Here is a 15567-nt window from a genome sequence, read left to right on the forward strand (position 1 = left end):
TGTTCTGAGTAGCATGATGAAATCTGATACTGCCCTGCTGTGTCCCGCCCCATCCTACCTGAACGTGATCCAGCATCTTCGTGCTGTCACACTGCCTGCCCTTAGTCGTGCTGTAGCTGTCCCAGTTATCAGGGTATTGCTGGGCTTGTGTTCAAGTAACCCGTATTTTATTTAATAATGGCCCCGAAGAACCAGAGTAGTGATGCTGGCAATTCAGATATGCCAAAGAGAAGCTATAAAGTGCCTTTAAGTGAAAATGTGAAAGTTCCTGATTTAATAAGGAAGGAAAAAATTCATATGCTGAGGTGGCTAAAATCTATTGTAAGAATGAATCTTCTATCCACAAAATTGTGAAGAAAGAAAAAAAATGTGTGCTATTTTTCCATCGTGCTTCAAACTGCAAAAGTTATGGCCACGGGGTGTGATAGGTATTTAGTTAAGGTGGGAAAGGTGTTAAATGTATGAGTGGAAGACAGGAACAGAAGAACGCATTGTTATGGCCAGCAGTGCCTTGCTTCAGAAAGCTCTGAGCCGCTATGCAGACCTGAGCAAGGGGCTCTCGAAAACAAGTGACGGCATTCACATAACTTATTGTGGAATATTGTTAAAATTATTCTATTTTACCTTACTTATTGTTGTTAGTAATCACTTGCTTAATTTGTAAGTTAAACATCATCATAGATATGCATATATAGGGGGAAAAAGTATATACAGGGTTTGGTAGCTCCACTGGGGTCTTTGAATCCCCTGTGTCAGGTATCCCCTGTGGATAAGTATGAGACAACTACAGTTTTCTGATCAGAGATTTGCAACTTAATCACTAAGATAGATTTTTATCCAGTAGTTCTAGTCCTTTGTTTTTTTTAATTTTGTATAAATTTAGATGAATTTAAAGAACATCGCCCTTTCTCTTACTTTTTCAGTATCCTTTCCTTGGTCCTGTGCCTACCAGAATGTGTGGATTCTTTAACTCTGGCTGTTCTCAGTGTCAGACCAGTTCCTTTTATCTTGTTAGTGATATTTATGAGCTGGATACCAATGGTTTAGGTAAGTATATATTTGCATGAGTGTATTTACTGGGTGTTTGTCATTGCAATATGGCACTTAGTAAATGCAACAAAATATCTATAACTCACTATTTGGAAAAATTTGGAAGAGATGGAAGCTGGAAACTGTGCTGGAAGTGTCTGGGTTCATATGCAAGAAAGTACCTTCATAGGTTTCAAAGATTTGTTTTAGAAGTTTAAGTCCTTTCCATATATGAAATATTATTAGGTCCAAAAGTTAAAGAAATTCTTGATTTTTTAAAAAAATACTATTAGTTAGACCAGTGGTGGCGCAGTGGAGAAAACCATCAACCTGTAATACTGAGGTCGCTGGTTCAAAACCCCAGGCTTGCCTGGTCAAGGGACGTACAGGAAGCAACTGCTATGAGTTGATGCTTTCTACTCTTCATCCTTTCTCCCCCCACTCCTAAAATCAATAAGCAGAACACTGTTAGATTTTAGATTGAATTCTTTATTTAAAAATGAGCCTGACCAGGCGGTGGCGCAGTAGATAGAGCGTCGGACTGGGATGCGGAAGGATCCAGGTTCGAGACCCCAAGGTCGCCAACTTGAGCGCGGGCTCATCTGGTTTGAGCAAAAAAAGCTCACCGGCTTGGACCTAAGGTCGCTGGCTCCAGCAAGGGGTCACTCGGTCTGCTGAAGGCCCATGGTCAAGGCACATATGAGAAAGCAATCAATGAACAACTAAGAAGTCGCAACGCGCAACAAGAAACTAATGATTAATGCTTCTCATCTCTCTCTGTCCCTGTCTATCTCTGCCTTTGTAAAAAAAAAAAAAAAAAAAAAAAAAATGAAGCCCTCTACTTTGTGGAGAAGAGTTTTTTCTTAAGGTCTCAAACTAGTGAGAATCACAACCATCCTATAGACTGGCTGCTTTTTTTGTTCTTCTCAATCAAGGCTTGTACATCCTGCTGTTTAGAGTATTTGAAACACACAGATCTAGTCCTAGGGAACTTCAGGTAGTGCTCTTGGGAGAAGGTAATTAATACCTTTCTTTCTCTTTACTGCTCTCTTTTCTCATTATTTTTCTTTTCCTTTCTTTAATTTTTCTGTCTCTCAATAATAGAATTTAGATTTCTAGGGCTCTTAAGATTAAAAAAAATGTCTTTGTCTATGTGTTGCTTGCAGGTTTTGAGCTTGCTAAAAAAAAAAAAAGAATGTTTTTCATTGTTTTTCTATTTTAGAGGATACAGTGGAGATCCAGGAGCGAGTAGAGAATAGCCTTAAGTCTTTGCTAGAACAGTTAAAAGGTAAGAGGTCTGACTGTGGATTCTCCTTTCATATCTGATTGTCTGATAATAGCTCATTTTTAAAAATTGAAACTTGCGAGAGGATTTGAAAGTAATGCATACTTTTTGGTATGTTTAAAGACTTGTTTTTAACTTTAAAAAGTTTTGATTATAAAAGTAGTTACGGTATTACTTATTATAAAACAGTACACAAGTGAGTGGTCTTTTCCAGCTCCATTCCCTGAGAGGTAAGAACTATTGACTCCTAGATGCCACCTAAACAGCCATACATGTATATATGGAAATACATTGTAGTGATTGTTTTTTAACATATAAGAAGGTATAATACATGCTTTTCTGACTATAATTTTTTATTATCTTGAATATCTTACTGTGTCAGTTATATATACACTCCATTCATTTAAAGGGTTGCATAATATTACATGGTCTTATACCGGTGTACCAAATTCATTTATGTACCCTCCATCAGTTATCTGTAGCAATATTTATAACAATGCTGAAATGAACATTTTGGGACACAAGTGTTTGGGTACTTGAGTATTTTATTGTGATTAAATTTCTAGAAATAGAATTATTTGGTGAAAGAGCACACATAAGCATTTTAACTCTATAAGGGTCTTTATTTTCAGGATTCTAATTCTTTTGTTGCCCAAATGAAGATTGAGAATCAAAAGATGATCAAGATTATGAGAATTAAGCATGGAATTTGTTATGAAGTGACATTTTTACCATGCACTTCAGTTTTTAGTCCTTAATGGCACAAGTTCTTCTAAATCATTCACTTGGAATCTTAATTTTATTGTGTCAATCGCCTGTCTGTGAGAAGGCTTAGACCCTATAATGTGTGATTTATGTAGAAAGCCACCTTTTCAATTTTGAAAACAGTAGAGCAGTAGTCATATGGTGTTTTAAAGAGCTTAACATAGATATTCTTTGGTATTTGGTTTATTGTATGTTAGGAAGAGGCTTTCTGGATTAAGCTTTTATATTTGCTTATTCTTTAGTAGGTTGTGCATTGTGTTCCTAAAAATAATGTTGAAACAAAAACTAAATAAAACCATGAAATACTTTTGTTTTCAGATGTCTTCAGTAAATGTAAAGGTGACCTGTTAGAAGTTAAGGATGGTAATTTGAAAACAAACCCGACTCTTTTAGAAAATCTAGTCTTCTTTGTTGAGGTATGTTTTGTTTTCTTCCTGAAAAACTAGATTTTTCTAAATTATATGTAGGATTAATTTTTCAAAAATGAACAGATAATGGGTACCATATACCTGTAATTTAATCTCTCACCCTGCCTTTCATTAATTGGAAAGCAATGTAAGTAATTTTCTGAGGCAACTCCTTACATGAATACCAAGATTTCATTCACAGTGTTAGTTAGGTCAAGTTCTTGAAATTCTTTTACTTGTCTTTAAAGATTTTTCTGATTTTCTGTTCATTTTTCTTTTTAACTCAGCTATTATGTAGTTTGATTCTTCCAGCTTCTTTTATTTGTTGTTGCTGTCCTCTAATTAGTTAGATTCTGCTTTATGAAAGGAGGATCCAGGAGCTGATGTAGCAAAACTCGCCTCCTTGTTAGCAGAGAGAAGAGGAGGATCACAACACTCATAATCTATTATATTTTCATAATCTATTATATTTTCTTTAATTTCTGGGGCATGTTTATTTACTCTTCTTCCCCCGATAGTCTGCAAGCTTCCTGAGTACAGAATTCTCTGTTCTGGTGACTGCACAGTGTAAGTGCCTAAGATATACTTACTGAATGAATAAATGAGTAATAATTGCATGTATGTGTACATGTATACACTGGAGCATAGGAGAAGACATGAAAACACCTAACTTGATATATATATATATATATATATGAGATTCTCCATATATATTTAAGTAAAGGTGTACAGGTAAGGTAGTATCTTACCTGGCTGCAGAGGTAGGTGAGAAAAGACATATTTGTAAAGAAGCTTTGGATTCCATGTTTAGGAATTTGAACTTTTCAACTTGAGTGATAAGTATGTTAATGGGTTCCCACTTCCTACATGGAAAAGAAAGGGAATTGCATTGTGTGGAGGATGGGATTAGAGTTAGGAGAAACTAAAGAAAGAATATAAGCTATCACAGTATTCTTTTTTTTTTTAAGTGAGAGGAGGGAAATAGTGAGACAGGCTCCTGCGTGTTCCCTGGCTGAGATTCACCAGGCAACCTCTGTCTGGGGCTGATGCTCCAGTACTGAGCTATTTAGCACTTGAGGATTACATGCTTGGACTAGCCAAGCTATCCTCAGCCCCACTGGCTGTGGGAGGGGAGGGAGGAAGGAAGGGGGAGAAGGAGGGAGAGAGAAGCAGATGGACACTTCTTCTGTGTGCCCTGACCAGGAATTGAACCCAGGACGTCCATAGACCAGGCTGATGCTTTATTCACTGAGCCACTGGCTAGGACATGTTAGAGTATTCTAAGCAGGAGACAATAGAGGCCTGGATCATTGTGGTAATCATAGAAATTAGAGGGTGAAGAGTTAGAGGAGAAATTGAAGGGATTTGTTTAAAAGAACTGTCAATTCCTTTGTTTCATGAGTTCATTACATTGAACTGTTCCTGACAGATACCTTGAGTGTAATTTTTATTCATGAATTTGTCATTTTTCCTCTTTCAGACTATTTCTATTATCCTTTGGGTGTCCAGTTACTGTGAAAGTGTCCTGCGACCATACAAATTAAATTTACAGAAAAAGAAAAAGAAGAAAAAAGAAACCAGCATCATCATGGTAATAACAGAAAACACAAGTAATAATCTGGCTGCATGCTGCTTTTATCTTTTTACTATTTTCCTGCATGTTGTAAAGAGACTTTAGGATCCTATATGCATTTATTTTTTCTCCCCAACAGTTTTATTTTTTTAAGTTACATACTTACAGGAAAGCTGAAAGATTGGTATAATGACATCCACATAGCATTACCTAGTCTCATCACTCATTAACAGTTTGCCACATTTATTTCTCTCTCTCTTATTCTCCCTCCACTCCCTCTCTTTGTTTGTTGAACCATTTTAAAGAATACAGACTTTGTGATCCTTAACACACTATGATAGAGCAAAGGGCAGTCTTCTACAAAACCACAGTACTCAAGAAATTTAATATTGATACAATAATTAATCCTTTATAGCCTTTTTCAAAATACTAGAATCCTACTAAAGATCTAACATTTTTATTATTTATTTATTTTATTTAAAGTGAGAGGAGGGGAGATAGATAGACTCCCACATATGCCCCAACCAGGATCTACCTGGCAACCCCCCATCTGGGGCCAATACTCTGCCCATCTGGGGCCTCTTAAAACCAAGCTATTTTTAGTGCCTGCTGAGGCTCCACAGAGTGATCCTCAGCACCCTGGGCCAATGTGCTCAAATCGAGCCATGGCTGTGGGAGAGGAAGATAGAAGGGGGGATGGTTGCCTGTGTGCCCTGACTGGGAATCGAACCTGTGTCTTCCACACGCCAGGTGAATACTCTATCGCTGAGCCAATCAGTCAGGGCCAAGATTTGACATTTTAAAATTCTCGAACATTTCCATAGCCTATTGGTTTGTCTTTATTATTAAAGAGTCTAGCTAGCTAGGTTTTTGGTATACTGTCCCACAATCTAAATTTGGTTGTTTCCCCAGATTTAAATTAAACATAGATGCTATATCTTACTTAGCAAATTAAATCAGGAGGCACTGCCTGACCAGGTGGTGGTGCAGAGAATAGAGCATCTGACTGGGACGCAGGAGACTTAGGTTTGAAACCCCGAGGTCGCCAGCTTGAGTGCGGGCTCATCTGGTTTGAGCACAGCTCACCAGCTTGGACCCAAGGTTGCTGGCTTGAGCAAGGGGTCACTCAGTCTGCTGAAGCCCCACTGTCAAGGCACATATGAGAAAGCAATCAATGAACAACTGAGGTGCTACAACAAAGAATTGATGCTTCTCATCTCTCTCTCTCTCTCTCTCTTCCTGTCCCTATCTGTCCATCTCTCTGTCTCTGTCACACACACACAAAAAAAATTAGAAGGCACTAATCTTGTGGTGTTCCATTATTGTAAGAAGTATCTACTGGATACCTTTATTGTAAAGGTGCTTTTTCCCCTTTTTAAAATTTTTTTCCACCTTGGTTTTAATTTTTGAATTTATAAAATATTAACATAATTTGTACCCTTTTTCTTATTTAGGATTTAGGAAATTATTTAGGATTTATTCTTCCCATGACATGCTATTTTATTCGTGTTTGAATTGATCCTGTCATTAATGGGAGGTTTTTGTTCACTATAGGAATATAGTTAGTAACCACTGCTATTTGAAAATGTTGATGGTTTTTGTGTAATTTCGATTTCCTGCACAATTCAGTAACAGTGCAGGAATAATAAATTTAGGAATTATTTAGATTTGACACTGTGCTGGGTGTTACCATTCATTCTGAAACCAAGTGTACTTAGACTTGGATGAGAGGCTAAATGAGGGAACCTTCTCTCTTTTATTGTGTATAAAATAATTTAACAATCATGAGTGCAAAGCTGAAAGTCAAGATCTGTTACTTTCTCTGCTAATGAAAGCATACACTCCTTGTACTTGTCAAATAGCTTTTTGTATTTTAATTTTGTTGTTTTTGTAGTTGTTGCTTTTCTAATTTCAAAAATAAAAATACCTTTCTTCTTATTATGATTATCAAAGTAAAGTAAAGGTATAAAAGAAAGATCATCAGTATTCCCATTGACCAGTGACAGCCGCTGCAGACAAACCAGATTCGTGCTCTGTGGGTTCTGCAGTTAGCCTGTTTGTTTGTTGGTTTCATTTACTAGGATATCTTGGACATCTCATTTCAGTAAATATATATATATATGTCAGTATTTTTTTTTTTTTGTATTTTTCTGAAGTTGAAAACAGGGAGGCAGTCAGACAGACTCCCACATGCGCCTGACAGGGATCCACCCAGCATGTCCACCAGGGGGCGATGCTCTGCCCATCTGGGGCGTTGCTCTGTTGCAACCAGAGCCATTCTAGCGCCTGAAGCAGAGGCCACAGACCCATCCTCAGCACCTGGGCCATCTTTGCTCCAATGGAGCCTTGGCTGCGGGAGGGGAAGAGAGACAGAGAGGAAGGAGAGGGGGAGGGGTGAAGAAGCAGATGGGCACTTCTCCTGTGTGCCCTGGCCGGGAATCGAACCCGGGACTCCTGCACGCCAGGCCAACACTCTACTACTGAGCCAACCGGCCAGGGCCTATATGTCAATTTTTTGTTTTTATTTATTTATTTATTTATTTATTTATTTATTACAGAGACAGAGAGTGAGTCAGAGCGAGGGATAGACAGGGACAGACAGACAGGAACAGAGAGAGATGAGAAGCATCAATCATTAGTTTTTCATTGCATGTTGCAACACCTTAGTTGTTCATTGATTGCTTTCTCATATGTGCCTTGACCGCGGGCCTTCAGCAGACCGAGTAACCCCTTGTTGGACCCAGCGACCTTGGGTTCAAGCTGATAGGCTTTTGCTCAAACCAGGTGAGCCCACGCTCAAGCTGGTGACCTCGGGGTCTCGAACCTGGGTCCTCTGCATCCCAGTCCAACGCACTAGCCACTGCGCCTGGTCAGGCTATGTCAGTATTTTTAATGGTTATATGCTATCCTGTTGTATTATTATACCATAACTTATTCCCACTGATGAATATTTTGGTTGGTTCTGATTTTTTAAATATTCTAAATTATGCTATTAAAATATGGACAAATAAACAAAGATGAATTTATAATATGATTCCTTATGATATCTCTTAGATCTGAAATTACTATTTGTGTACATTTTTATAGTCCCTAACAGTGTTGAGTATGTCTATATCTTAACCCATCCGATAGGCAAACATTGCTGTTTTCTTCTGTTTATCTTTTTTTAATTGTATCATATGTTTCTGGCATTTCTTTGCTATATTTTCTGTTTTTCTTTGCCCAAGTTTCCTATTGTGGTAGTAATATTTTCCCAATTGATATATTTTGAGCTACTGGGTTCTTAATGTAATAGTGTTACTAATCTTGTATCATACATGACTCAATTTTTTTAGTTTGTTATTAGTCTTTTAGGTTGGTGTTTTTTCAGTGGTTTCTAGCTTAGTTTATAATGTTTACAAAGGCCTTTTCATTTATGATTCCAGAAGTCATTACCTAAATTTTCTTCTGGTACTTCAGTGGATTTTTTTTTCAAATATTTAATCTATGTGGAATTTATTTTGGTATTTACTGTCTTATATTTCAAAAATGTCTGGCTAGTTATCTCAGTACCATTCATCCACCTGAAATCACTGTTTGGAAATGTCACCATTCAAATTCCTTTCTATTTGGCCCTGGCTTATTGGCTCAGTGGTATAGCATCGGCCTGGCGTTTGGAAGTCCCGGGTTTGATTCCTGGTCAGGATGCACAGGAGAAGTGCCCATCTGCTTCTCCACCCCTCCTCCTGCTTCACTCTCCCTTTCTCTCTCTCTCCTACTTCCCTCCTGCAGCCATGGCTCAATTAGAGTGAGTTGGCCCAGGGCACAGAGGATGGCTCTATGACTTCACCTTAAGTGCTAAAAGAAATGGCTCTGGTTACAACAGAGCAAGGACCCCAGATGGGCACAGCATCGCCCCCTAGTGGGCTTGCCGGGTGGATCCTAGTCAGGGTGCATGTGGGAAGTCTGTCTCTGCCTCCCCTCCTCTCACTAAAAACAAAAAAACTCCCTTGTATTTGGTCTGTCCTGGACTTGTTTACTTTTACTTTGTCAAGTTATATGTCAGTACCTTATGGATTTAAGGGTAATAAACTAGTATATATTTATTAGAGCAAATTCCCCTTAACTACTCTTTTTCAGAATTTTCTTGGCTTTAGTCATCGTTTTTTCATTAGAGCTTAAAATATTCTGTTTTTGTTGATAACGTTAGAGAAAATCTCAAAGACACAAAGAGAAGAAATGAAGTCTTGGTTCCTCTCATCTCCTTTAGTGTTCCAGGAGATTCTCAGCCCAAAGTTGAGCAGTGATCAACTAAGTTATTTTCCGATTGGAATTTCATCTCTAGTTCCCAAGGGTGAATTAAAATCTCATTTAAAAAAAATGCCAAGTCATTGTTTCTGAGTTAGCATTATTTGGTTGCCATTAAATTTACCATGATTTTAGACTGTTAACACCCAAAACTGTATTCATCTCTGTTACTGTTAATAGCATTAAGTAACGCTATAGCATGAAGTTAGTATAGCTTCTATAATGTAAGCATGGGAAATCTGTTTGATAATCTTAATTTTTAAAAATCTTTTTTTCAGCCACCTGTCTTTACCAGTTTTCAAGACTATGTTACTGGGCTTCAGACTTTAATTTCCAACATTGTGGATCATATGAAAGGGCTTGAAACACAACTAATTGCACTTAAACTTGAAGAGCTTATTTTAGAAGATACTTCTCTCTCACTGGTAAGAGAATATAGGCAATAAGTTATACAGAAATATTCAAATATTCTTATCTTTATCACAAGGACACATGAAGTTTCAGTCCATCATTCTCTTTACAGGAATTGTGATTAGAAGGTGCGTGCAGTAGTAGTTTGTTGTGTTCCTGGGGGTGTGGTGGGGGGCTGGATTTCCTATCTCCTTTATTTCCACACACACATCCCTTCTGCCCACCCCATCCCTTCTTTCTGTACATTGAGAGGATGGTTCTTTTACCGTGAAAACTAATGATGAATTGGTGAAGAGTAGAATTAAGGCTGTCCCTGTTTGGAGCACCAGAGGGAATCAGATATATTTTTGCAAATTCAGGGACAATCTTTTGAGTGAGAATTACTTGCTGCTGGGTTGGCTGGCCTCTTTGCCACCCAAGCAGCAATTACCTGAGAAAGGAGAGATGCTGGGCATCAGAAATAATTCTGTCAATAATAATTAGGCTGGAGCAAGCCAGCCAAAAAGGGAATGGAACAAAGTTTGAGATCAAATGTATCTGTCATCAGATTTTTAAATTTTGTTAACCAAGTCCCTATAATGTCCAGCCTTTAAAATGTGGATTTTTTTCACAAAATTAAATAAGTTAAAGTTGTCAGTCTGAAATCATTGAAGATTTCATTATGTCTGGTGAATGAGCGCTCACCAGCTTGGAGTAGGTTTAGGATTTTGATAGAGGACAGAGGGCGATGGTGGGGCCACACAGTTCTGGCTAGCTGCTCCTACTATGAAACGCTGATCGTGGGGCGATGTTTTTCTGAGCTTCATCTGACCGGAGAGCCTCTACTGTGGGAGAACTCACCTGGTAATTTGGTAATCCGAGGGCAACCATCACTCTAGTCCCCACCTTTCCTAAGACAGAAAGAAGGGAGTCTTGCTTGGCATGCTAACTGTAAAAGATTGTAAGCTTCCTTTTTTTTTAAAAGCTTCAACACAGTGGTGTGTGTGAGTGGTTACTGTGGGGAGAGGCTCAACACAACATTTCCAAAGACTGAATAGAGAAAGAAAGCAGACCTGTATTGAGAGGGAAACTAAGGTTTGGTTTTTGCCTGCAAGCTATATATTCAGCTACATTGGACATATTAGAATGAGCAGTGGTGATTAGAAGTATCAATTGATCAATTACTTAATTCTTTGGGTTGTTTTTTTTTTAAGCCTTACTTTGTTTTGAAAAGTAAAATATGCCCATAGGGGGGGAATTCAAAGAGTAAAGAGACAGAGAGAGGGAAGGACAGACAGGGACAGACAGGAAGGGGGAGAGGTGAGAAGCATCAACTCATAGTTGCGGCACCTTAGTTGTTCATTGATTGCTTCTCATATGTGCCTTGACAAGGGGACTCTAGCTGAGCCAGGACCCCTTGCTCAAGCCAGTGACCTTGGGCTTCAAACCAGTGACCTTTTGGCTCAAGCCAGATGAGCCCTCGCTCAAACCAGCGACCTCAGGGTTTCAAACCTGGGTCCTCGGCATCCCAGACCAATGACTGTGCCATTGTGCCACCGCCTGGTCAGCCTCGACCATATATTTTTAATTGTTTGATAGAATTTCATCATTTCTTTACACACAAACATCTGTTTGTTACAAGAGAATTAGGAAATAGAGAATAGCACCTCCCAGTTCCTCACCTCATATGTCTCAGTCCCACCATCCAGAACCCTCCCCACCTCTCCCTCCTCTGTATTCTTATAATACATGTGTGTCTACCACTAGCCTTTATGACATCTGGGCACTGTGAACCCAGTAAAGGCCTAGTAGTCGAATCTTGGAGAAGTAGGTCATTAGATCATCCCAAGTGGGGTTCATGCCTTCTGCCTCCCTTGAGAGGAGAGGCATTTGCTGGTCCTTTTGAAACACTTACATGGAAAGAAACCTGGTAATTTATAGTTGTAGATTCAGAGCTGTTTAACTTTTTACTTTTTACACCAAATTCAAACTTACTCTCTATTTGAAACTCATATCCCCTTTCCTGAATACAGTACTATAGAAAAACAAAAACTCAAAATTACATTTTATGAAATTGAAAATGATTCACCCTATTCTGATGGAACTTGAAGTGAGACCAAAGGTAATGGTAATTTTAATTTATCTCTGAGGAACTGTAATCTGGGGGATGTTCTCTGAGCAGCACCACTAATTCTTGTCTCCTTTGTAGGAAGAGAGAAAGTTTTCAAAGACTGTCCAAGGGAAGGTGCAGAGCAGTTATCTGCACTCACTTCTGGAAATTGGGGAACTGCTGAAAAAAAGACTTGAGACCACAAAGAAACTAAAAATTTAAGGAAGTGTGAAGTGCAGGCACTGGTTACTCTATAACCGAAAATGTTATCTTCCCAGGCAAAATCTACATCTGGTTGACCATCGTTTTAATCCAGAACTTCCTCATAAAATGCATGAAGGACTTTGATCGTGAATTAATTTTTTAGGTATTAAATGTATACAATTGATTAAATTATTGTATATAAGCCAGAAGCAGGACCCTCATCTGGGTTTGACCACTTTTTATACATGTTCATATGCATATGGCAGCCACAAGAGAACCCCACTCTTCTTCGGCCCTTCTGTCACCAGAAACATCTGGTGGGAGAGAGTCCTATAAAAGCAGCAATAGAAATTAATCATAAAGCATCGACCTCAGAGCAGCTGGGTAGCCCTAGTATTGTATCAGTGGACATTTTGATCTGGTCCTTGAGCCTTAGGAAGCAGAAAGGAGAAATAGAAGGGGACTGCGACCTGGAGCAGGCCCTCTTTCCAAGTTAACAGTTTAGTTTTGAGGCTTCCTCAGCTGCTCGGCTCCCACAGAACCCAAGGCAGGTACCCAAAGGGCCTCAGAGGAATTTTGGCATAAGCACCTGCCACTGAAGGGCACCACTCAGACAACCAGAGGCGCTCGTTTTTTGGCTTAATAGTCCTGATAGCCGAGACATTCCCATCCTAGTTCCAGTGAGAGTTACATCACAGGTAGGCTTCTGTTACTTACAGCTGTTTGGAGGGGAGAGCAGTGCAAACCACTTATTTATAAGCCTGCTTAGGACTAGCTGACTGTCTTATGTTCCTTTGGGAAAGATGGGAATCACTTTAAAAGAAGAGAAGTGTACATAATTTATGCAGGCAAGTGTAATACCAATGTCATTGGTTTTGTGAGATATATATATATATATGTTATACTTTTACATATATATGTATAGTTTCAAGCATATATGTGTGTGTATGTATATATATATATGCTTGAAAATAAAGATATAATACTTTAATTTTTTTTAAGTGGGGGGGCGGTTTGGGAAGGAAAGAATGTATATTATGGACTTAACCTAAGTTTTAAGTTTTAGGCTGGCAAAAGAAATGTTCCCCATTGGTTTGGAGGTTCAGTCCACTTCAGACAGAGACTCACACCAGAATGGTGTGCACATTGTCCACCTGGAGCTCCCTAAGACGGCAGCTTCTGAAATAGGTCCGACAGAAAGGATAAATGTTGCTCTTGAAAAGAAAATGTACATTTTATACAATTGCTTTGTTAACTTTTTTTTTGTTTGAATCTGTGCTTCTGTTTCTGGTCTCTGTTACTCAAATACTGTTCAAGTTAGTCATTTCGTAAGAGCAAAGAAATGAATTTGATGAGGAAATTCAAGCATCTGGTGGAGGACTGGTCTAGAAGACCCTAAGGATCGTTCCCAACTCACTTCTCCAGTGAAATGTGATACTTTTTTCTTTCAAAAATGTCTCTGTACACAAAGCAATTATATTTTGTCTCCTTGTCTTGACTTGCTTAGACTCACAATTTGATAGGGTGATTAATAACTGTTTAAACTTAAAAGGAAAATTTTAAGAAAATTACTACATTACCTATTTAAAATAAGACTTGTTGGAAATCCTAGTCCATCAAGTAATTTCAATTTTTTTTCAATGTTAATTTCAATTTTTTTTCAATGTAAATTGGTGGCCACAGCTGTCATAGCCCATCCCCAAAGGAAGAACTGATTAACAAGATGAATTGAAAATTCTGATTGATTCCAATTGTAATTTAATAACAACATATCATAATTTCATACAATTGTGGCCAATTTAAATGGAGTTTTGTGTGTGTTTGGAGGTGGGGGATGTGTGTATGGCATGTGTTCCTGAAATGATGTTTTTTTGAATATCCAAAAATACTGTACATAAAAGTAGAAATGCTCTTTGAAACAAGTCGTCAGCTGACCCTGACCTATCTAGCATATGTGTGCTCAGTGGGCTGGCCTTGGTCCTCAGGGACAGTGCGTGACTCCAGTGGTCTACCTAATAGTCTCTTGCTTACGGACATCTGGGACCTTTACAAAAAACTCAAAGGGTGGGTTTTAGGGACATTGTTACGTTAAGGATATGCTTCCTTTGTTATGCTGATATTCCTACTACGTGTAGCATTTCAATTAGCTCCATCCAACCTCTTATGTTTTAAGAAAGTTGTGAAAAGAATGAAATTATGCAGAAATGGCCAATATCTTTTATTAATTTGTTCTTCTGGAAACTGTCATGCACTATAAGTTGTGTACAGTTAATATATATGTGTGTGTGTGTGTGTGTGTGTGTGTGTGTGTGTGTGTATATATATATATATATATATTCTTACATGAGTAAAAAGCACCCTCTCCAGCAATTTTATGTCATTGGTATTTGAAGAGAATTCTCAAACTCGTTGCTGCTGCTGCTGTTTTTGGTTTGTGTGGGTTTTTTGTTTTTGTGTGGTAAATTGCTATTTAAAAAAAAAAGGAAAGGAGAAAAACACGACTACTGTTTACAGACTGAAAAATTACCGCTTTTTATACTACTGAGATCCTGAGACTCTCCAAAGCAAACATTTGGTTTAAGTCATCTGTATGATGTGGATAAAAAGGTAGAGAAATTTTTAGTGTTCTCCAAATAATGAAAAATGTATAATACCTAGCTGTGTCGCCCATCAATTTTGTATATTTTCATAATTTTAATTGTTCAGAATTGCATTATATTTTGCAATCACTATGTTCAATCTGGATTTGTCTTTCATTTTAACTTTTAATATAAAAAGGGGTTTCAATGTATCCATGGCCTTGTTGTTGAAACTCTTCCTCCTTATTTGATGTGATTTATTAAAATGGGAAGTATATATTCTTCCTTCTTCGGAATCAAGCAAAGCAAATCTGCTTTAAACTGAATGAGTTAATTTATATAAATACCTTTATTTTAAGTTGGCATTTCTGCCTGGTTTTTTTTTTTTCAGATTCCTAGTAGCTACCTCTTAAATGGTATAATTCATCTCAATTTTGTATTAAGTGTTAAAATTCTTCAGCAAAACTATAGTAATTGTGAACTTAAAATTTATATTCCAAGGCCATTAGTCTTTTTGTTTAAAAGTAGAACCTTGCATGCTAGCATTCAATACTCCAGTATGTGTTGAGTATTCATTTTACTATGTGCCACATTCCATTTTAGGCTCTGCTGATACAATGGTAAACGAGACCATATATCCCCATTAGTGGCAAAGGTGGGGAAAGTGACAAATAGTAGCCTGTTATTAAGTTGTTTAATAAGTCAAGGTATGTGGTAAACTGGGTCATGAGAGGACACTCTGAGTGGTGCCATCTGACATGAATGAGGAAGAGTCACTCAGCCATGGGAAAAGGAACACAAGTGCAAAGGCCCCAAGGCAGGAAAATAGCCAGGTATGTTCCAGCAACTGGAAGGGGGAAAAAAATGCTCAGGTGGCTGGGCCTTCCTGTCAAAGAAGGAGAAAGGTGGGGACCGAAATAGAAGTAGACTGGGGATAG

At 38.2% G+C, this 15567-nt stretch overlaps 1 protein-coding gene across 3 annotated transcripts in view; it reads left to right on the forward strand.

Annotated features, from left to right (window-relative positions):
* The window catches only part of NAA25 (N-alpha-acetyltransferase 25, NatB auxiliary subunit), a 64731-nt gene extending 50087 nt beyond the window's left edge, over positions 1–14644 (forward strand). For all 3 annotated transcript variants that reach the window (XM_066370873.1, XM_066370874.1, XM_066370875.1), the window contains 6 exons: positions 924–1047; positions 2252–2317; positions 3398–3495; positions 4967–5077; positions 9625–9771; positions 11946–14644. In XM_066370873.1, the coding sequence (XP_066226970.1) occupies positions 924–1047; positions 2252–2317; positions 3398–3495; positions 4967–5077; positions 9625–9771; positions 11946–12068 (669 nt within the window). In that variant the 3' untranslated portion in view covers positions 12069–14644. The remainder of the gene's footprint in view (positions 1–923; positions 1048–2251; positions 2318–3397; positions 3496–4966; positions 5078–9624; positions 9772–11945) is intronic.
* Positions 14645–15567: the final 923 nt, after the last annotated feature.

This window comes from Saccopteryx leptura, chromosome 2, assembly GCF_036850995.1.
Source record: "Saccopteryx leptura isolate mSacLep1 chromosome 2, mSacLep1_pri_phased_curated, whole genome shotgun sequence".
NCBI classification, from domain to species: Eukaryota; Metazoa; Chordata; class Mammalia; order Chiroptera; family Emballonuridae; genus Saccopteryx; species Saccopteryx leptura.